At 45.5% G+C, this 22,924-nt stretch overlaps 1 protein-coding gene across 3 annotated transcripts in view; it reads left to right on the top strand.

Annotated features, from left to right (window-relative positions):
- The window catches only part of LOC146189614 (putative sodium-coupled neutral amino acid transporter 12), a 30,150-nt gene extending 7,771 nt beyond the window's left edge, over positions 1–22,379 (top strand). Inside the window, exons 2-11 of one of the 3 annotated variants that reach the window (XM_084604376.1) lie at positions 2,129–2,268; positions 3,092–3,164; positions 6,122–6,189; positions 6,270–6,300; positions 7,545–7,644; positions 10,094–10,223; positions 13,014–13,107; positions 16,388–16,680; positions 17,421–17,684; positions 18,735–22,379. In XM_084604376.1, coding sequence (XP_084460502.1) covers positions 2,170–2,268; positions 3,092–3,164; positions 6,122–6,189; positions 6,270–6,300; positions 7,545–7,644; positions 10,094–10,223; positions 13,014–13,107; positions 16,388–16,680; positions 17,421–17,684; positions 18,735–19,043 — 1,461 coding nt within the window. In that variant the 5' untranslated portion in view covers positions 2,129–2,169 and the 3' untranslated portion in view covers positions 19,044–22,379. The remainder of the gene's footprint in view (positions 1–2,128; positions 2,269–3,091; positions 3,165–6,121; positions 6,190–6,269; positions 6,301–7,544; positions 7,645–10,093; positions 10,224–13,013; positions 13,108–16,387; positions 16,681–17,420; positions 17,685–18,734) is intronic. The other 2 variants (XM_084604374.1, XM_084604375.1) reach the window with 2 other exon arrangements.
- Positions 22,380–22,924: the final 545 nt, after the last annotated feature.

Genomic DNA, 22,924 nt, shown 5'->3' with positions numbered 1-22,924 from the left:
TTGGATAAGACTATGGTTTAAATGACAGGATGCCTTTGCTAAAGATTTTGTTTTCTTGTTTGTTGACAAGTCACCTTCAAGGTGTGTGCAGTTGCAAGAAAGAAGAGTTACTTTCATTTTTCAGAGAGGGCTTGAGGCCACATTGGGATTATGTGAAAGAGGGGAAAGTGTTAAGGATACCAAGGACTGCAGACATCGAAACCCACTTGCGCCACTGCCATTCTTCTTCGCAACATTTCTTGGGACCACCGAGCGGTCGTCCCGATCAGTTCTTTCAAGTCGACGACGTGTAGTATGTCGAAGGAAAGATAGAAGAGAATGATTTGCTTGCCACCACGATGACTGATGCTTCAGTGATCCGTCTCTTCTGGAGATTTTCAATTATCTGCCACCAAAGCATCCACGGGGCCGATGGTTCGAGGTCGGGTTGTGTGGCTTGGGCAGGGGTTGAGTGTTCGTGTCTTTTGGGTCCTTGGTCTGGTATTGGCTCTCTTCAAATGGTCTTGCAACTTGTCTTCAGATCCAGGCTTGGGGTGGGGCGGCAGTAGTTGCGACTGGTCACATCTGGATAGGAAGGGCTGGGGCGGAGCTGCGTGGCAATATCCACGGGCTCTCGGCCGATGGGTACAGCGTACACATGGTGTCAGCGCTCCAAGGTGATGTACACCGCTGACGATGACGTACACCGCACCTCCAATCAAAATGTTGCGTGGTGACAAGTGAGAAGACAGCACAACATGGCGACGGGGTGAAAGATGATTTAATGGCTGGCCTAGGGTGAGGGCTCCTCTCGCGCCACTGCTGTTGTTATAACCGATTTATGCCAAAAACAAAGGGATGAAAAAAGCTTTAGAGCATTTATTGACAGAACAGTAGCTTACAATGTCGATTTCTTTGGAGGAAAAAAATCTGTACATTAGTCAGCTTTGATTCGGTCATGGCATATTTCATTAACGTCTCCCGGCACAGTGCCTAACACCTGCACTTGGAGGACCTTTAGCCAAAAAAGTTGAGAAGGAACTCTGTCGTTTGTACCGCATCCTTTACATGGGTTCCTGTAGCTGTCGGTGCAGGTGACAGCTGTGAAGTGATTTCCTCGTCCGTGAAATCTTAATTTTGTTCGACACTCCATCTTGCGGGCGGGGTCAGTGAAGTTTTAACTTTCATGGCACAGGGATGACCCATCCGTTGGCCCCACCAATTTGCTTATGCATGCTATTTTAGCATTGTAAGGGGGGTTTGACTAATGCGTACATAGAGTCCGTGTTTTTGTTTTTTTCTTAACCTTGTGTTCGGCGCATCACAGCCTTAGCCACTTTTGCGCCATAAATTTCAACATAACTAGTCAGTGTTTTTGTCTGTTTTAAGGTTGGCCTCGAAATGGCAGGTGCTATTGTTATAACTGATAATTGCTATGAAAGCATTTTTATGAGCAGTTTGTTTTACAAAGAAACATGGAACAGCTGACGGTGCCTCGGTAGTCCACTATTATATCCGAAGTAGTCTTTTTAACCGGTATTATTGTAAATGGGTTTGACTATACACTGCACCTCAAAGGAACCCCCTCAGCTTTTTAATAAAGGCACAAGGTGAAAAAAAAAAAAAAGGAAGGCCTTGTTGCATTCGCCTGCCCCTATCACTTGGCTGCAAAAGGATTCATCAGTATATGTCACTGTAGTCATTTTTTTTTTTTTTTTTTACTTTTTGCTATCTGAAGGGGTGCGCAGGGTTAATCCTTGTGCAGTTTTGTAATTCTGGTCAGCTGGTGGGAATCAGTGCCAGTAGAGTTCACTTCTAACCTCATTAATTTGCAGCAAACCATTCTATTTTTTGCTCTCACTGCTGAATGAGGTCTAAAAACAAGTTTTAAATGCGTGACCTCTGGAAACATTTTAGAAAAAGAATGCACCAAGAAGTTCTAGGTGTCCTGGTTCTTAGAACATTTTCAAATGAGACACATTTCAGCCGTATAAGTTAAACGATGACAGCCTTTTTACAATCAGCAGCGCACATGAATTAGAGCCTCCTCTTTCTTTAGCATTTCTATGGAATAGTAAATTGGTGGTTGTTGCTAGAGCCCTGCTAATGATGCGCCTTGTGCTGCGAATTGTGCGCGCCCTCTTTTCAGTACTGTGCCTCGGGGTGTGCTAAGTGCCTCAAGTGCAACGCATGGCCTACTGTGCAGCTTGTAGGTCGCTCGGCGGCCCTCAAGGCCAGCAAACGGTCAAAGCGAAACTATCTGGCCATTCAGATAGAGCGGGTAACTGTGTGAGTAGCGGGCGCATGACTACTATCTACTCAAAGACACACCCGGTGGCGGACTGGCAGTCCCTCTCCCCCTCTCTCCTTGGGAGCCTGCTGACGGGGTGGCACCAGCCACGGTGGTATATTACGCTCTGTGACGTTGACGTATCTCTCCCTGTGGACCCATGTCCTGTGCTCAGATTCGTTGTCTCCTTGCTGTCTGTGCCTGGACTGTCCGGGGTTCTGTTGCTCAAGACTCTACTCCTTTTTCTCCCTGTTCATTTTGTCTGTATTGGTGGAATGGCAGGTATAGCGGTGTTTCTTTTATCGGGGAAGCATTGTTTGCGAACCAAATGAATATTGCATCTGAAGTTAAAAATAGGGATAAAAATGATGTTGCAGCAGTGTGCAAGAGCTGGCAGCTGATGGCCTGATGGAGTGGTTTTTAAGCGAACAGGAAAAGTAGTGGGAGAAGGAGAGGGTTAGATGAAGTGATGAGCCTTGTGATTTGCAAGCATAAGACGAGCTCGTGTAACTTCTGATTAGCTGGCTATTAATAGCACCGGAGTGAAATTGGCTGCAGCTAACAAGGCCAGGTGTTTCTTTCCGTGGTAGTTTAGAGCCCATCTGTAGCATTTTTCTTGGCCATTAATGTCTAGGGAAAGGGGTGAAAGAAGCCCAAATTAGTGTCTGAGCAACAGCCTCAATTTTTATACTTGCATTGTGTTGCAGGCAGTGGGTAATGAATGCAGTCTAGCTTAGTGTGTCCAGAACTGTCGAGATTAATTGGCTTGCGTAGCTCGTTAGAGTGCCTCAGTTCTTTGCTCTCTTCTTCTTCTTTCCTCAGAATGAGCTCAAGACAGATGACATCATATCCAAGTGTGTGGATGAAGATGAGAGGGTGCCCCTTCTCTTGAGCAGTTAAGTCGTTATTGCCAGTTTCATTTTCCTAAGGGGAATATCCCCTTATTGGATAACACAACCGGTTATTTGTGCATGACATTGAAGAATGCACAGCTGTCAAGCAAGTGCCCGTGATGCAGTGCAGTGCTTGGTGCTCTTCACCCAACAGTTTGCAAGATAAAAAAAATATATACTTTGTTACTTGTTTTGTTACTGCATTTGTCATTTGCACCTAAGGCTTATAGAAATGTAAGCGAAGGAACTGGATGATGTCTGCAGCAAATCAGCCCAGTGCACCTTACTGCAAGCTAGTTTCCTTTTGTGGTGCTGTTTGGTCCGTTCGATCAAGTACAGTCAAACCCGGTTATAACGAACTGCGTAATTCAACGCAATTTGTTCGCTATATAAAGTATTTCGCTATAACCAAACCCGTTTATAACGAACTTCAGTACCAAATTCGTTATACACGATGTCCAGACAGCGCAGCGAAAACGACTAAGTAAAGAAAAACCGTGCCGCTCACCATGAATCTACAAAAGAAATTTATTGCAGATAAATGCTCACTTATTTGCAGTAGGCAGTGATCTTCGCCTGAACACTGCATTTAACTCCATCAGCGAGAATCGCACTTTCCACACGCGACATCATTTCCACAAACTCCAGTCCGCTTCCCTGTATTCCGGAGCAGTATCGGCGCAGCAGATCGGTAGCAGCGAGGGCTTCGTGCAACGTCGGGCGAGGGCGATCGTCCTCCGGCAGCGGCTCCTCGGTCTCCTCGTTCGCACCAGATGCCAGCATGTCGGCAACAATTTCCGAGTCCAACGGGCTCGCTGTCACGGCTACGTTGTCGTCAACAGTAAGAAAATCCTCCAGGGCAACTTCTTCGGGCACAGCGTCCGGAACATCAGCGAGTTCTTCCCACAGCGTGGCAACATCGCTGTCATCTTGCACAGTGCGCGCTTCACTAGCAGCTTCTGCATCCTCTCGACATAGTCCTGCATGGTGGAAGCAGTTGCGGATTGTGGATCGCGTCACATCTTGCCAGGCACGGTTAATCATTTCTATTGCGGCCAGCAAATTAATCTTGAGCTCGTCGTTAACCCGCAATTTCACCAACAGCCGCTCAATGACGCGTTTCCTGTAGCCCAGCTTGAAAGCCGGATGATCCCCTGATCGAGGGGCTGCAAAACCGCTGTTGCGTTCGGTGGCAGGAAACAAAGCTCGATGTTCTTGAGCGTGACGCCGCAGTGGTGCGCAGAACAGTTATCGAGGAGGAGGCAAATCTTTCGCCCGCTCATTGCAAGTTCCTCGTCCCAGCCACGCAGCCACGCTTCGAACAATGTTCTGGTCATCCAGGCCTTAGAATTTGAGTTGTATGTGACTGGGAGTGAAGTGCATCCTCGCAGGCACATAGGAGACTTGAACTTGCCTATGACAAGCGGCCGCAGCTTTGATGAACCGTCCATATTTGTCGTGAGAAGAACGGTGACTCGGGCCTTATTTAATTTGCCGCCATGGCACTTCTCATTCTTTAGCGCCAAGGTTCTGCTCGGCAGCAGTTGCCAAAACAAGGCAGTCTCGTCGGTGTTAAAAATATTGCACGGTTCGTATCTCTCCGTGACAGCACGCCACATGTCTTGCACCCACTTTTCAGCACTCTCAGCGTCCGCTGCTTGGCTTTCACCTGCAACCACCTTCCCGGTGATGGAGTAGCGGTCTTTAAATCGTTGGAGCCAACCACTGCCCGCTGTAAACCCCTCGACGTCCAGGACGAAGGCAAAATCTTTTGCCTTCTGTTGTAGCATGGGGCCAGAGACCGGCAGATTTCGCGCGCGAACGTTCAAGAACCATTGGTACAGCGCTTTCTCTACTTGGTCGTAAGCCGGCTTGCGGTGGCGAAAGCCGTCACCATTTGGTCGTTCCTGTGCATTGCCTCTGATGGCCGACTGGTTTTTCAAAATGGTGCTTAACGTGCTCCGCGGAATCTTGAAATGCGCGGCAACGTCAGACTTTTTTTCGCCGCGGCCAACGCGGCGAATTATCTCCAGCTTGTCGGAAAGCGGTAGGGCACGCCGCTGCTTCGTCGTCATCTTGCAGGATGTAGCCCCAGAATGCAAGCCAGCAGCAACGTAGGCACGTCCGGAATCGTGAGGATAGCAGCAGCACGACTTGCAAACGCGAACAAAGAAAGCTCCGAGGATGCAGGAAAGTTCGCCACTGACGCGTTTGTTGTTCGGAGGCTGCCTTCCCTTCGCCCAAACTTGAATCCAGTTCTGGCCGGTGTTGCTTCTTTCTCGAAGCGCAATAGGTCCGGAGCTGCTCGAACGTCTTTGATCACATGGTAGGCAGCTGCCGAATAGGAGCGCTGCAAAGAGAGGCTGGCCGATGGCGCGGATTTTAAAGGCTACTCACGCTACTCCGGGCGACGGCCGCGCATGCGTACAGGAGGGTCCCTCGTGGAAGCTGCTGTAGAGAGCCCCTCCTGCGTTTTACGGAAGCGTGGCATCGGCGCAGAAGCAGCAGAAGCACCCTAGCGGGCGCATGATGACGTATGCGCTGTGCGAGACCTTGGGGAACGGAGCCGTCGCCAATCCCCCTCCCATCTGACAACGGCATGCGCTAGAAGTATTGCGGCCCGGCAGCGTGGGCTGCCCGGAGAGAACTCGGAGCCGGCACAAAGGCCCGCTCGTTGGCGGGCGTTTGGCGACCGATCGCGCGCGCTGAGTTCGCTATATCCGATGTGTAGTTCGTTATAAAAAATACATTTTATATGCATAATGCTAGCGGAAATTCGAGTATTCGATATAAAACATAATTCGGTCTATCCGAGTTCGTTATATTCGGGTTTGACTGTATTCTGTCGTGGTTGGCCTTTCAGTGGAGAGCCCCCATTGTCCACGTGAATAGGCCCCCCTTTCTGCCCCGAAAATTCCCTGGATATTTTCTCAACTGTTTTCCTTTTGGATTCTTCCAGATGCAGCAGAGAGGATGGCGGAGTCATCACATGTCAACTACTTTGCCATCACTGAACGCTTTGAGCTGGTAGGCTTCTCGTTGCATCACTTCTTTTCTATTTTTGGCATCACATGGCTGCAAACTGATTTCCTTTTTACTTTATGCAGGGCAAGATGGCGTCGCTCTTTTTCAACAAATGTAAGCATTGCAAACAATTAAAAAGGCAACCTTTACAGTGTCAGTCTAGCATATTTACTGGAACGTAATGCGAGTATTATTTGTAATTGTTAACCTGATTCCTGCTCCAAGCAAACCAGCAGCAATTCTTGAATTCAAATTTTGGCCACGGTACGTAGTACTTATCCAGCCGTGATGGCTTAATGGTTAGAGTGGTCCACTGCTGTGCCCAAGAATGTGGGATCAGATCCCACGTCGATGGCCGCTTTCCAGTGGAGCCGTAAAGCAAGGCTGTGTGATTTTGGTGCATGTCAACCCCAGGGGGCCGATATATCCAAATCCCTGCACTACGGTGTCTCTCATACCCTGAGTCGCTTTGGGATGTTGAACCCCGTTAGCCTAAGCTTAAACCTAAACATAGTACTTGTCGCTTGTCAGTTTTGTCTCATCACTTGGCACTTGTGCGGATAGTTCCACGAGATTTTACCATTCCATTCCTGTTTATTCCATTAACTCTGGAACAGTGAGGTTTATATTGAAGGTGTGAGAATACCAAATTCTTGGTTGCGCAGCAAGTACCAATAACAAAAGTTAACGAAGTGTCATAACAAATTCGGTTGTGGTCACAGCAGATGACTGGTAACCACAGGTAAATGAATGCGTACAGAGTTTTGGAATCTGAGTCGCCTCCTTTGCTTTCCTGACACTTCAAACGAGCAGAAAAGCAAGTATTTGCCCAATCGTTGCAACAACGAGAGCGCTTGGGAACTGAGTCTAACATTTTAAAATTAAATAAAATATTTCTAATCACTTCAGCCATCCTAAAAACACACTTTTCTCCCTATGAAAAAAAGACAGTGATATTGCAAACAGATTTTTGCACCTATCATTGGCATAATTTAAGTCCCACCATTTGTTTCATAACAGAGGGGAAATTGGGTTGTATCAAAGTTTGTTACTGTTAATAATGCCTTGTTTGATATTCTGTATATAACAGCTCCATTCAGTCTGACTTGATGCTTACAGGGAGCTTGTTGAATGTAATCATTGCTAGCTGGTTAAGTGAGGAGGTTCTAATAGTTAAACGGCAGTGGGAATTTAATAGGAAATGTGTTTCACAAGCTATTTGAATATTCGGATAGCCACACATTCCTATTTGTATACTTCTAGGAGTGTGTTAACTTGGCATTGCCATATTTAAAAAAACATCCTGTTTTATTTCTTCTTTTATGCATTTGCCCCCTCTTCCATTTTTTTTTCTGCAGTGGGTGTGAATCTGTTCTACGTCTGCATAGCTGTGTACCTCTACGGGGACCTGGCCATATATGGGGCAGCTGTTGCAAAGTCTATTCGCGATGTTGCATGGTGAGGAAATGGCTTTCTTTTTTTTCCCCTGGGACAACAAACAACATTGCAGACATTGCTTGTGCTGCAAATAAATTGTGCCAACTGTAACATCACGTGAATGCAAGGTGTAGCTTTATGTTCAGCAGAATGTTGGAGTATTTCATATCTGTGGCACAGAATGACTCTGCGAACAAAAATTAATTGGCGCGGCTGAGCAGTAGCGCGTGAAGAGTATGCTTAAAACTGGTGGCAAGGGCTGCAGAGGCTTCGGAGCCACCTGTCTTAGACGAGGCTTTTCGTTCCTGCTTTTTGCTAAATGAGCGTCATTCTCTTTGCCTGGTTCAGTAGTGCTCATTATCCTGGGCTTTGGATACAATAAACTGTTTATACGTTTTCTGAGGACCCCATGTTTCAGTTTGTTACAATTGCCTGCAACAACTCGCAAAAGATGGGCTCGGCAAGTGAATTGGAGGCAAAGTTTCGACTAGTAGTTCGACGAAACAAGAAACTCTTCAGGGATCAGCATCTTCTTTTCCTATCTGCAACTAGGTACAATGGGAACTTCATGATGGCAGGTTCTTTTACGAAAAAGAATATGCTGTCATTATTGGAAACGGTGCTTTCATTTCCGGCAGCTCGTGCTGAGATGGAGGTATTTTAAGCTGCCTTCCAGGCTAATGATGAACATAATGAGTTGGTGGCGAAGCAAACGTAATGTGAAAATTCGGCTTTACACTGATTGCATACTCTACTCCTTGGTGGATTCCAGATTGGATTGGATAAAACTCTATATAGAACTGGTTATTTTGATGCAATACTGCAACACATAGAAGATGGCAGTTAGCTACCAGAGAGGTGTTGTAATTTCTGTGACAAACAAAAAGAAGCACCTCATGTTAGACTGCACTTCGAATTAAAATTTGGCACATTTCTAAGTATAAGTGCCTTGGCCTGCGCATATGTGAAATCCTTCACTTGAGCCATTGTATTTCCATTGCTTCCAACATTGCGATTGCAAGATTCAAGTGGCATGAAACTACTAGCATGGAAATCTTTCAGCCTATCCTTGATTGTACTAGCATCGTGTGATGACCATTCTCTAATTTAAACCTTCATAACATAAAAAGGGTGCAGAGTAAGGCTGTTGGTTTCACTTTTGATAATAAGCACCTCCACCAATCACTGTGAGCCACTGCTCGAAAAAACGTCTTTATTCGAGGCCGTAGCTGGAACTCTGCGCGTGATGTTCAGAACAACTTGAACAAGAATAAGTGTGATGCTCAGGTGCAAGTTCGCGCACGACTCTCACAATGTGCGGTAACATCTGTTAGAGCTCGTTTCAAGAGCAGGGCAGAAGCGCATTTCCGAACATATTAGAATTTTTTCCGCCTCACATTTAAAATAGCCAAGGATCATTCAAATTTAAACAGCTCGCAGTATATGTAAGTTTCTCATCTGGCGTATCTGGTTGTGCCAAAAGAAGCCACCGTTCCCATACACTTCTTTCTTTTCATGGTAAAAACGATGTGTTCAAATATTCTTTCCTCGCACAGTACTGTGGATTGGACGCTCCTTAATAAACTGTACTCTCTTTGTCAGTGTTTATGTAATTTTGGTTTGTATATTTTGTGTGCCATAGCTCTAATTGCTTGGCTTGTAATGGTACTGATTCTTCCCCACATATCCGAATGACCGTACACCTGTATTTTTTTTTTTTCTTTTTACTTTTTCTCCAGTCCTGTCCAACTTCTCTGTTGCAGCTAGCGTTATTCTAAATAAACGTCTGAAGAAGTTCAAAACTCAAATCTGGTCTCGTGTCCAAAAGTCTGCTCCAAGTGCCAGATAAACGATGCCTTTGGATACTGTACTTTAATCGCTGTACTGAGAGTACTGGGTTAGTGCGTGTAGGTTTGGCCAGAAGCTCCATGGTCACATGGTGTGTCATTCAGTGGTGTACCATGGCACTTAGATGCCGGTCTACAGAGATTGTGAACTTTGGGTTCACAATCACTCTGTCGGTGGTGCAGTGGTAAGACGCCAGACTACTGTGCCGGAGTATCCGGGTTCAATCCCGACCGCCGCCGGCTGCATTTCGATGAAGGCGAAAGGAAGTGGCGTCCATATTAAAGATCCCCAGGTGACCGAAATTACTCTAGAGCCCTCCACTGTGGCTTCTTTTTTTTTTCCTTTCCACTTTCACTCCTACCTTCCTCCCTTCCCTTATGGCGCGGTTCATGTGTCCACAGAACAAGTGTGACAGATACTGTGCCTTTCCTTCTCTATGAACCATATATTATTATTATTATTATTATTATTATTGTTGTTGTTGTTGTAGCAGCCCCACGATACTGCTCAAAAGCATACCCAGTGTCTTGGGAACATTTAGCTACCTTGTGCCTGTGAATGGTGACCGCAGGTAACGAAATTTGGCACCACTAAATTGTTTTTCTTTGTGCCCACCTTACAGCCAGGTGCCAATGATGCCAGTTGATAATTCCACCGTTCCTACCAATAGCTCCAATGCAACGCTCTCCAACGACATGCCATGCTGGCTGAACTCTACCATCAGTCGCGGCAGCGCCTATAGGATATTTCTGGTACGTCGCCTCTTTTCTTTGCCTCCCGCTTTTGTCGCATAGTCAGTGTTGGCGCAAGCCTTGAGAGGCAACTGAATGTACTCACTTGTTTATCAACCCCTGACATGATGTGTACACTCATGCGGGGCGTCTACCAACTGGGAAAACCGTGAATTTGGATAATCTGGAAAAACTCGCGAAAAAACTCCGGGAATTTGTGCTTATATCAGGGAAAATTAGTTGCAGCTCTATATAGAGGGAACTAAACTCTTGATAAAACTGGCTGGCATTGCATGGGTTGTACAATACGGCGTTACACGTCCTCTTCTCAGCGACAGCTGGCCTCCCGCGTTATGCTGTCAAGTGTACCATCCCAGCAAGGCAGCAGAAAGTGCTACGGCGTCGGCAATGAAGCGTATTGAAAGCGGACACTTCCCCGGTGCTCTGGCCAGTGGCAGAGCATACACTTCCTACGGATCGTACGTGGGCTGTTCAACGAGCCTCCCCTTTTTTTTTTTTTCAGTTGACTGTTGAGAGAATTTGCAATGCTTCCAATTTCCAATGGGAGCAATGAAAGTCCTAAATGAACTCTTCCTTGATGGAAGCGTTCATTTCTGCCGCCGGTGGTGCACGCATGCAATGCAGGTGGCGCAGCTTTGGGTGGCGTGAACTTTACAAAAAGAAGCATTTTTCTGCAAAAAAAATTGCGCTTCACAAATCGCGAACTTTGCCGCTTTCCATGTTTCGTATGTATGTCGATAAAAAGGAGTTATGACATAGTGCGACTTGCTACTGTGATCAGCTTCTGAGTGCCGTCTATGCGCACACATTAGCGGAATTCGATGCGGCGGGCGCGGCTGACTGTGCGCGCACTGATTGGGACTGACGCGGCAGGTGTGTGCGCCACTGGGAAGCATGCAACACGCGCTCAAGTCAGTCACCGCGTGCGCAGTGGGGCCCCACAGAAGTGGATCGCGTCAGTGCTAAGCTGTAACCATTATGACACTCCACTTAGAATACCTTGGCCAGTCATTTTTTCATAACGTCCATGCCATTTCACGACATACTGTGACACAACTACAGGTCGTGCTCATGCTGCGAATGAATACTCGCGCTATGTGAATAACGTTCAGTTTCCATGGGTAATGAGGGCAGCAAATACTGCGAGATGAAACTGCGATAAAAAAAACGAGAGTAGAATAATAGCCTTTGTGAATGCACTCCCCCTCCCTATTTTTTCCCACGTGCGGCGACGGCTGCGTCGGAGTGAGCCACGGCGGACAGTGCCCATGTTTCATTTACTACCTCAAATGGCAACGATGAATAAAGAGCCAAGCTAGTCCGTCAGAGTGGCTACTTCGCCTAGTTTTCAAGTCCGTGCAAAACCGGTTGTTTGTGACAATGATCTCCGCTTGCGTCTGTGTCATATTGCAAAAATGAAACTTCAGCCAAAAAAAATGATCTCCACAGTATTGCTGGCGCCAAATTTGGTCCAGAAATTCGAACTTTTGGACACTGTAGAGTCCGAATGTCGGTTTTGAAAACGTACACGTTCTTATGGGGCGCATTACAGTTCCTGAATGAAGTCTCAAATATTGCGCGTCCGAAAAATTAGTCAACTACTATATTTGAAAATGTTAGATTTGATTTGCAGTTGGTTATAGCACTTTTTTGAAGATAGTCGATTTGTTGTGATTTAATAATGTCCGCTTTGTGTTTTGCTTTTAAATGAAGTAAACGCTACTCTTTACAATTCAAAACAGATTATATTGTTTCTTTTTTATTTTTTAACATAGTACTGCAGAGCCCGTTTCAGCATAAAACAAAGTACTGTCACTGAGGGAATTTTACAAATGCACTCGGGGAAAACATGGAAAACGCGAGGGATTTGAAAGCATCAACTTGGTAGACACCCTGGCCATGTTACAAACTGTGTTTTTGTTCTCTTTGTGGTCGCTTGTACATCGGTAGTAAACTAAAATGCATGAACAGTGCTTGTCAGCTAATTACTTTGCACAAATCTGGCACCCATTCAACCTAACGATAGTTTAGAATTTAAAAACTTGTTAGTGCGAGATGATAAGAAAAACAGCCGAAGTACAAATCACTGCGTTGTTTTTCTGCTGCATCCTGTCTCTGTAATTTTCTTTTTATAATTTTGTCTCCCCATGTTTCCAAATTGGGAGCATAGGGAGATGCTCCCAATTTGCAAATGCTGGGAGAAGTAGCAACCACCTACCCCTTAGTGGCAAACTGGAGAAAAGGCATGAGAGAAGCTTAGTACATCTGTAGCAACCTGGAAACACATTGGGAGCCTGCAATGCTTTATATCGAATCCGCTCGATATGACTAACATCTATTGATCCGATTGTGGTCTCAGCTGAAAGAGGTCACAGAAAAATGTCTGCCCACTGAATCTTTGTCCTCTTTATTTATTTTTAATGCATTAACATGGGATCTCCCATGTTGCAAACATCTGTCCATCCATTTGTCTCAAGCCTTGGTTGGTAGGTGGCTAAGGGAGGGGGAAATTCTGCACTTTTGAAAGGAAGGAATGAAGCAGTAGAGGGGGAGTACTAAGAGGGAGAGTGAAGAAATGTGTTGGCATCTCACACTGCGATAGCTGGATCCGATTGAGGGACCGGAGCAGCGTAAAGGGACAGTGATTTTTAGACTGGATCACTCCACCCACTCGCATGGTCAGAAACTATAGGTGGCGTTGGCTGCTCTGCCCATGGTAGATTATGGTGGCAAAGCATATCCTTCCGCGTCAATCGTGTGTACAGTTTGGCTTTTCTTTGCTTTCTTCAGTTGGGATTCCTGTGTCTCGTCGGTCCGTTCACCTTCTTCAATGTGCAGAAGACAAAGTACTTGCAGATATTCACAACCCTGATGCGGTGGATTGGTAAGTCCCTGCTGGTCCCTCCTTCAATCGAGTAAAAAGTGTGAAATGCAACCTGCATTTATTTGCACATGAGTAACCACAAAAGCATTGAGGGGGCATTTTGGCTCGCTAAACTGCGTCAAAGCGGAAGCCTTCCCGCCGCGCTGCTTAGGCATTGACTGTGAGACCGTTTGTTATTGACTGGAGTTGTGGCAGATGCTGCGCGTTTTCTTTGCTGTCAACCAATTTTAAACGCCGCTGATGCCTGCTGTACTGCATCTATTTCTATATATGCTATGTGGTGCCGCGTTCGAGGAAGAGCCAAATGAAAGGCGCCGCACGGATGCCTGGATCGAACGCCTGGCGGGGTCAGCTTCGTATATACGTGAATGTCCTGGTGGCATCATCACCAGTCATGACGTCATTATCACTTTCGGTTATTAAACATGGCCAGGTGTAACATCATGACGTCACGGCTGATGACTTCACCGTGTGGCAGTTATGGACGTCTCGAAACGTCTAACCATTACTCTTGGTTAATGATAGTTAACCATGACTTGCACTTTCTGAGTACTAGTTACTGTTTGGTTAGTGTTAAACACCCCTTAACTAGTAAGTGCTGGTTATTGATAGTTACGATGACCTCCAAATGCATGGGTTCCTATCTTGAAAATGTCTTAAATAATGTTCCGATATCATCCGATTGCTATTGATTAAGTATCGATTCAATGGTGATTGGCATATGCCCATATAAGGTATGCACCTGAAACGCACACTCTTTTGCTAACAGTATGAGGCATTAAAGGTTTTCGCCTTAGTAATGCAATGATTTACATCTGAGTATAATCGTAAACTTAAAGACTAGGGATGTGCGAATATTGCAAATTTTGAATATGAATCGAACATGTTTGATATTTGATACATATTCGTATTCAAAAAGACTGATATTCGGAAATTACCAAATACACCAAAAATTTTCTTCACCATGTTTCCCCCCGCGCTGCGTGCTTCAGTGCAAAGCTAGACTGCGTGGGCTACACAGTAAAGCACCCTCAAAGCTTGACGGGGCCGTTTTAGTGAAAAGGGATGTCCCCTTTTATGAAGAGGGCGTTCCCGACAGCGCAAAGCTTGGCGAAACCACTAAAAAAAAAAGATTTTCTTCGGTTTCATTTCAAACGCAGGCATTTATCGTACAGGTGTTCATCAGATAAAATTACTGTGATGCAAACGGTTTCTGGCACTTTTTTCCAGGCGCATGCGATCATTTGATCTGAACAGAGCAGGGACACTGAACAGAAAAGTGAAGTGCGCTTGCATTGATAAAATACCAGTTCCTGATCGCAAAGACGCCACTTTTACTGAAGACAAAGTTCTAGTAAGTCTGCGAGTCACATGACGAGCAATAAATCTCGGAGGCTAAGAAATTTTAATTACGCTGAATGTTTGAATCGAGTGGTAGATTTTGTCTCCAACATAATAACATATTTTTATCGCATGGAGACTACGGCGAAAAGGCAACCTAAGTGGGACAAGGCAAGGAGAAACATACTTGAAGGCGCCACAAGTTGCCTTGTTTTTAGTTTCGGTGATATTCCAGCATGCAGCTGAAATGGCTAAGTACTCTTCAGAAGATCATGTTTTGCCACGCACCTGCGACATATTTTCGTTAACTTTACCGCAGTCCACTTTATGCTAGACCACTGCGCACTGCTTTGTGCCTCCGTGCGCGCTGATCAGTGTTGACAGTGGCACGACTCAAAGGCCGGCAGTAGCTTTCATTTCAGCTGCTGCTAGACCCCACTGCTCGCCGCGGGCCAGCAATCACAGTCTGTATTGTATTACATCATGGACAACTTCATTTTATCCGACTACGTTGTTGGGTTGAACTGTTTGAATTAAACCGGCGGGGAAAAAAACTGCTCAACTTCTTATCGCAATATCTCTTCAATAAAATAATATTTTGCTGCCAGACAAGTGACAGCAATGTAACAAAGTATCATACTATCAGGTTCTGCTAACATAAAAATTGTCTTCAGTGTCCCTTTAAGTTAATTGGGACATTTTTTCTGGACCTTGATTTAACAAGTTTACTGCATTAATTAGCAATACGACAGCTCCAGCTGGTTGCATGCGTGTCTTTCCTGTATAATATACATGTAGAATTGTGTATAGATCTGTATTGAATTTTCGTAGGATATGCACTTCTGTTCTGTTCTGGTTCAATTATATTTGTAAATGCGTGTTTGCTATTTTTGAATTTCCGTTTTTTTTTTTCCCCCATATTCGTATTCCATTCATGTTGTAAAATTTCAATATTCGCACACCCTTAATAAAGACTGTTAGTTTAGCAGCACATCAAATTCCTTTAACTCGCCAGGGTCCTTGCTTCAATTTGCTCTCATTTCTGGATCTACACAACTGAGGCTGTGCACATTAAATGAGTAAAGCATCCCAGTAGGGTGAAGCTAATGAATTGAGCTCTCTTTCGAAGCAACATCTTTCTGCAGCAGATGTCACTTATTTCCTCATGTGACAGCTTGCAAACGGCACTAATTTGGAGGCCCTGGACGATTTGCCTTGCTCAGCCAACAGAAGGAATAAGATAAGAAGCAAGGGTCTCTTATAGTGGGAGCTGCTTTCGAGGGCTGCTAGAGGAAGCAGCATTCAGAATAAATTGTATCTATGTTCCTTGTGTCAAGGACTGCTTGCTACTGAAGTGAGTGGCTGACTGCGGCATGTTTGCTTTTTTTTTTTCTTCCTTCTTATCCATCTTGACACAGCTGTATTTTTGTAAGTATGCACACACAGTGCTCTACTCCAAAGTATGCTGTCTACCAGCTGCTAACACTACCAGCTCTGTGACTTTCCAGCTCCCTGACTGTCTACTGAATCCTCTGTTACTCCCTACCTTGTATGATGCTTGTATGATGCTTGTGTGATGTATGTTGCGGGGGGGGGGGGGGGGGCACTTGTAATCTGCAAAAGCACCAGTGTTGAGCTATGAATTCAGCAGTCTCATTTTATTTTCTGTTTTGTCAAGTTGTTGGGCGTATTTTAGCTGTACGTAAAATTTGTCCTCGGCATAACACAACACTTCCATCTGTTTGAAGTGCTGCGCCATTTCACTGGTGTGCCTTTATAGTCAAAATGCCATTTTTTTAGGTAGATCATCCTTTGTTGTAGGTGCTCTGTTTTAAACTGGTTCAGAATATGCCGCCTTTACCGGACTCTACTGCAGTGTTTCAAAGTGCCAAGGAATGCCATTGTGTGCCTCTCTCTGCTTGTTGCGCAATAACCGCAGCGTTCCTGTCGATGATCTCGCTGTGTGCGCTGGCCCTGGGTCAGGGCAAGGGCCAGGGTCACCCGGCCATGGCCGTGCCCATGGGGCTGCCCAGCCTGTTCGGGGTGTGCGTCTACTCCTTCATGTGCCACCACTCGCTGCCCTCGCTGGTGACCCCATGGCGGGAGAAGCGACACCTGTTTCCCCTGCTGGGCGCTGACTACCTCATCATCCTGGGGTTCTATACCCTGCTCAGTTTCACGGGCATCTTCACCTTCCCGGAGCTGAACGACATGTACACCCTCAACTTCCAGGTCAGTCGTCGCTCGCGTTCTCACCTTCTACTTGCTCACGGACAGACTCCACAGACGGACGTTGTTTTTGCCTCAAGGCATAAAGGGAGTTATTGATAAAAGGGGAGGTTTCTCTGAGAAATCAGAACAGTGAGTCGGAGTGGCTGGTAAAACATTCTGTGGGGGTAGCAGCATGGAAAATCATGGGAGCCAAAGGACTGAACAGCAGTGAGCTTGTACACCCAATGTTTCCTTAACTACATGTTTTTACACACACCTGCCCCACTGTGGTGGCTTACTGGTTAGGATGCTCTACTACTAACCCCCTATGGTGTGGGTTTGATCCTGGCCTCGGCGGCCACATTTTGCTGGCACACATGTGCTCTGCGATGTTGGCGCATTTTAAAAAAACTCCAGGTGGTTGACATTTCTAGAGTCCTTTATGTTTTTCCTCATGGTCAATGATGCTTTGGGACGTTAAACCTTAAACCTAAACAAACCAGTGTTACACCCAAACGAATATGTAAATGTTGGAACTGTTGATCAATCGTGTCAGCTAGGTCTGTCTTTTTGTGCTGCTGCCACCATGCTATTGCTTTTAGACCCTTTGCCTCAGTGGAGGCTAAAAAGTCTTCTGCATGTTATCTTTTGCTATATAATTACTGTTGCCATGTTACTGGTTGCATGTGTCTTAACTTTGTGGCCAAGTAATTCCCAGTGGTCCTGTCGCTAGCTGTACTTCCCTGTCTTCTTCCCTGCAGCCCAACAGTGGCACAAGCAGCTCCATTATCCCGCACATCCCAGTGCTGCAGTACTTCCTGTCACTTTTTCCGGTGTTCACGCTCAGCACAAACTTCCCCATCATCGCCATCACGCTTCGCAACAACCTCCGCTCCCTCTTCCTCCGCGAGGACTCTCCATCGTCCTCAAGCCAGCATGGGTCGCGACCCCGCAGCCTCACATCATCCAATGGCAGCAGCAGCAGCACCACGCAGGGTGGCGTACCACCTCAGAGTTGCCAACAGGTGAGGTCGCAGTCAGTGTCCTGGTACACACATTTGGTTCTTTTTTTCTGTTATCTTTCCTCACATTTTGCGTTTCATATAAGCGCACTAGTATCACTGTTTTTCTCTTGTGCACCAATTGCACAAAGCGTATGATCGCATCTCTCAAGTGGGAAGGGGTTGCATTTACCTTTGTTCCGACATACCGTAGTGTTCCAAGTTATTGCCCATCCCAGAGTCATTGCTCAGCTCCTAGAAAATATAAACAGTGACTTTTGCTATTGGCAAAAAATACCATCCCGAACTTCGCGACTGCATAAAATGATACGACAGAGCACAGAAAAACTTCTGTACCGCATCCTCTGGAATTTTTGTGGCCCCACGGTCTAAGGATGGTCAGGCAAAAGAAAGACTACCGAAATAATGAAGGCAAGCATTTATTTATTTATTTATTTATTTATCTATTTATTTATTTTTATTTTTTTTGCAAGTGCAAGGAAGTCAGTGACCAATATGGAACAGGAGGTCCCTATCTCTTTGTGCCATGATATGCGGCATTGAAACAGACGTTGTCCCAGCTCGATTCCATGAGAACCCTTCATAACTGCTCTGGACCTAGTTGCATTTGTATGGAGGTACCCTTGTGTGGTGTGAGCAATGGGTTAATATTGCCAGTATCTTCACCACTGGCCGCTCTTGCAAGCAAACTGAGCAAAGTTCTGGCCACCTCTCTCTATCTATACTTATTTATCTGTCTCTCTTAATCTCTCTCTTTCTCTCTCTTTGTTCTCCTCCTCCTCCATTTTTTCTTTTTCCCAGCAATTACCCGCTTTTATCACCAACCACGAACTCCTTTTGTTATGGGGCCAGCAGCCATACCTTTTGTTGTAACAGAAAATTCCTGACCTGGCGACCGGCAGCAACATTGCACCTTTGCCCTCGCATGGGTCGCCGTTTTCTTAGTATACATAACCTTCACGAGTAAACTTGCAAACTGCTTGGCACAAGGAAAAGGGTTTTGCTATGTGTCGCCATTTCATTTCACTGGTGCTCCTTTCCATTTACACGCAGCTGCTGGTCGAGCGCTTCTTCTTCCCTCTGCTGGCACTGCTACCGCCCATTGCGGTCGCTCTGGCCACAGAGAGTTTGGAGTTCCTGGTGGGCATCACTGGCTCCTATGCCGGTGCCTTCATCCAGTACATCATACCGGTTGCACTCGTACACTTTGCTCGCAAGCAGGTGCTGGAGGCACTGGGACTCGGCGTCAGGAACCAGCACGCTTCTCCATTCCGCCATGGTGCCTGGCTTATCTTTGTGCTAGTGTGGGCAGTGGCATGCGTGCTGCTGGTCACTGTGAACCACATTGTTATGCGGGCGTAGTGCAGAAAGCACTTGGCCAATGTAACCGGTGCCTCGACGCAACAAGATGGTGGTTTACCTGCAGCCAGATGGACGAATGAAGTACCATCTTTGGTGGCTTTGGGGGGCTGTGTTTAGCATACTGTGCCACTGGTTGCTAAAGTATGGGAACATTTCGACTGGTGCTTGCAATTCCTCAAGCCTGGTTCAGCAGTACTCCGTGCAACTTCAACAGAAGCACCAGTGGTACCACAGTTTCCTGCCATGTACCAGCAGCACTGCCAAGCTTTCACAAGTGGTGCACAGCATCCGCCAGTGGAGGAGCAGCAATGACAAGACATCCACTCATTCTTTGAATCCATGCCCTGGCTTTTGCTTTCTACAGTGTGACATCTATTGAAGATGTGGCCAGCACGGCAAAATGTCGAGAGGGTGTTCGAGTGGCAGCTTGTATAGCCAGTTCAGCCAAGCAGCCTGCATTGTTTGTGCAGTACTGCTAAGCATTGTTCCTCCCGAGTTGTCATGTTTCAAGTGGTGCTGCGTTATCCTCAACTCCGCAGCAAGCCTCCAGCACTTCCATTCTCTGCATTGCACCAGGTACTGTCTCTGGGCTCGGGCTCTGTTGATCCTTGTTTTTCTGAATCTGTTGCGCAGTGTCAACTTGCGTAACAAGCTTTGCTACCTCTGGCCTGTCCCTGCATACCCAGTTCCTGGTGGGGCTTTATTGTGCTTGCGTTGCTGCATGATGCATGCTGAACTCAACTATATACCTCAAGGCTGCTGCAGTGGCCTACCCTTGGCCCACCCTTGACCCAACAATGGCCCAGTCGGACACTACTGCCCACTACATAATAGTGAACATTTCTGCCTCTGAGCATGTCTGCAGAGTTCAAAGTAGGGTGCTTGGAAATTTTACAAGCGGTGTTGCGGGGAGTGTTCTTTAGTGTGTATGCACATGCTTTTGCTGTGCCAGTCTCTGCACTTAACACTGGAGTTGTGTTGGCGATTGCACTAAGCCTCATTCTCGCATAATATAAAGAACATGGCACAACAGGGTGTCGCAACAAACTGGTAAATCTGAAGGAACATGTCAAAGTATGCCTGCACTGCTTGTATAGCAGTCGGTACATATTCTAGGGATGTGGCTTGTTCCACGCGGATGTGCATATGAACCACCCAAAATTTTTCGTTGCACCTACATTCTTGCTTAAGGTGGTAGGCCAAAGCATTCCTTTCTGCAATCATTGTACAGGTGGCCCGGCGACTGAGTCTTCCATAAACTGAAACAAGAGCTACATTGTTCCTTCCTTGAGCTTTATTTCTCGTTGAACACATTTACGACAGTATTACAATTGCTATAGCACATGGATGTGGTATCGAGGATAGTTGTGTGAAATTCTTAGAAAGGGGGTTAACTCTAGTGACAAATGCTGTCACAAGAAATGTTCAAATTAAATCTGTTCAGTGCTTCTTCAATAAGAACGAGAAGAATACAACTTTAATTTTGCAAACTGCATAATGTGTGACCTGAGGAAACGAGCAGTGGTTACTTAAAACCTCGAAAGCTGCATTCACTCTTGTACTTCGCTGTACGTGAATTTGGCGCACCTAGTCTTTGGCAAACAGCGCACACCAATACTTTTTCAGGGCACAAAGAGAATGTTCCTTCAAAATTACTGTAGGACTGTACAAAGCTCCGTGCACCATTATGCATACTCCTAATGCTGGTTTAGTGTCTTGCATTCTACTGAATTGCTCGCTTTTATGGTTTATATGCAAGACGATTATGCATCTACATTGTGCGGCCATGTTTTAAGAATTGTTGGGGCTTGGAGTTAATTGAAGTGGTTAAGTGTAGGCTTTCTGAACTGATTAGTTCTTTAACTTTTGTTCCCTGTTCAGTATCTACTATGGAATGTGAAAAATATTCTTGTTCCTACCCTGTATTTGTGGTGCTGCTGGTTCCAGCACAGTTAAGCAATATAATGGATATGCGATGAATTTTATCGCTTTTCTGGGTGGCTTGTCTAGGCCATCCTTCTTTTTCTTTTACATTTATTCTATTCTTCACTTGCCAGATGTGTTGGAAATTTTTTAATTGCGGGTAATGTCGGCATTTTTAACAATGTTTGTGTGCTAAGCTTTTCTTCGAATATTTGGCATTCCGCAGCTAACAGTCTACCACTAGGAAGCTATTTTTTGGCTGTATATTTTTTCTAGTGAACTTGAGTTCTCTCTACCTTGTCAGGCCAACAGTGTCGCACAAACAGGCAGCATGAATTTTACTGTACTTGTAAGGACTTGGAAAAGTGGGAATCAAACTGCCTTTCTGCATTGTCATCATACAAGATATGCCACAAAATAGACCTCCTTTATGTCATAGCACGTAAGCAAGGCACGCATGGTTAGCAGTTCACGTCATGACTGTAATGTGGGGACCACTCGCAGTTCTTTTTCTTTTTTCGATATCTTTGAGAAATCACATCCTTGTGCAACCTTTTCTTTTTGCACATAATGTGAAATCACTTCCCTAATAGTTTGTGCAAGTCCAACAGGTATGCCAGCCTTTGGCAGCGGTCTGCACCTGCCTGATTGAACAGTGCACACCTACCAATGCTCTGAATGTTCAACATGAACTGCCTGAATTTTCAGATTTGTTCTCCACCAGTGTGCGTTGTCAGTTTCCTGTGCATGTGAATGGTGTTTATAATGAGAATACCATTGAGTGAAATGTGTGGAACATGCCCCTAGTGTACAAAGGACTGTTACTTACCGAGCAGGTGCGTGTGAGCAGTTGTCTGTGAATAATGCTTCATAACTTGCTCACTGTATTTTTTTACAGGTGAAATGCTGACATGTACGAATTCTCATAGTTCTGGTGAAACAGGACGTTAGTGGTTTTCTTTACCACTGAAAACTTTGAGGTTAATTTTAATTGCACGGACTCTTTTACAGTGGTGAAATCCAGTCTAGTCGTGAGATGAGCGTTGGTACTTTTACAGTACTGGACGTGCACCACATTTGCCGGTTTTTTTCCCCGCTTAGGCTTGTTGATTGCATTGGGCTATGTTCAGTTGGCGTAATTTTTACAAGTTTTTTATGAATCGCTTTTTCACTCTACCGTGAACCGTACTGAAGGGAACAAGCCTGTGCAGAATTTCCTAGGCCACAACCCCCCCCCCCCCCCCCACACACACCTTTACTACTTTCTTACCCATGAATTCAGACAGTTCCGAGTGAATGCGATTACATTCATTTATGTCTTTAATTATACAATTTGCAGAGTTTCTTTTATTTTTGAGGGTGAGTGGGTAATAAATTGTTGTATTTTTGAAGTAAAGCTTGTCTTTTGTGTCTCTTCTTCAGTATGGCACGAGACCGGGGTTCCAACTGCATGCACTAGTTCGCCACTTTTACCATTTCTAATTTGGGTTCAGTTGTTGGAGGAACATGTCATGAGACTGCTGAAATGATTCTGTCACGGTCCTGAGTAAATATCCTTCCTCAAAATTAGCAAGGCTTACCGCTTCATGCTTCCTTGTTTTGTTAAAAGTGCTACAGTCCTCCAAAGTGGACAGTATAGATAGAAAACAATCAAGCTGAGAACCTGTTATGGATCCACAGAGCTGTACAACTTTCTTGTTATTGTATTATGCAGAGAGGAGTAACTGCCCAGTAAGCCTGCTGCTATTACAGTTTTTGCCAAATACGCCTGGAGTGAGGCGAAATATTTTCAAAACAACGTTTAGTGTCTGCCTTTTGTAAGTACCACAGGAGACAATTTTTATGGTGTCGTTCCAGTTGTATGATTCATTGTTTGTCTACGTCTAATCAATGAAATGCTTCCCCGAACTGCATTGCATCCACGAATCTGGAAACGCTTGCTTTATTAATGCGAAAGC

The sequence above is a fragment of the Amblyomma maculatum genome, chromosome 5 (assembly GCF_055883805.1).
Source record: "Amblyomma maculatum isolate TAMU_Amacu chromosome 5, ASM5588380v1, whole genome shotgun sequence".
Taxonomy (NCBI): domain Eukaryota; kingdom Metazoa; phylum Arthropoda; class Arachnida; order Ixodida; family Ixodidae; genus Amblyomma; species Amblyomma maculatum.
The sequence above is the reverse complement of the archived record's forward strand: the minus strand, read 5'-3'. Positions and strand labels throughout refer to the sequence as shown.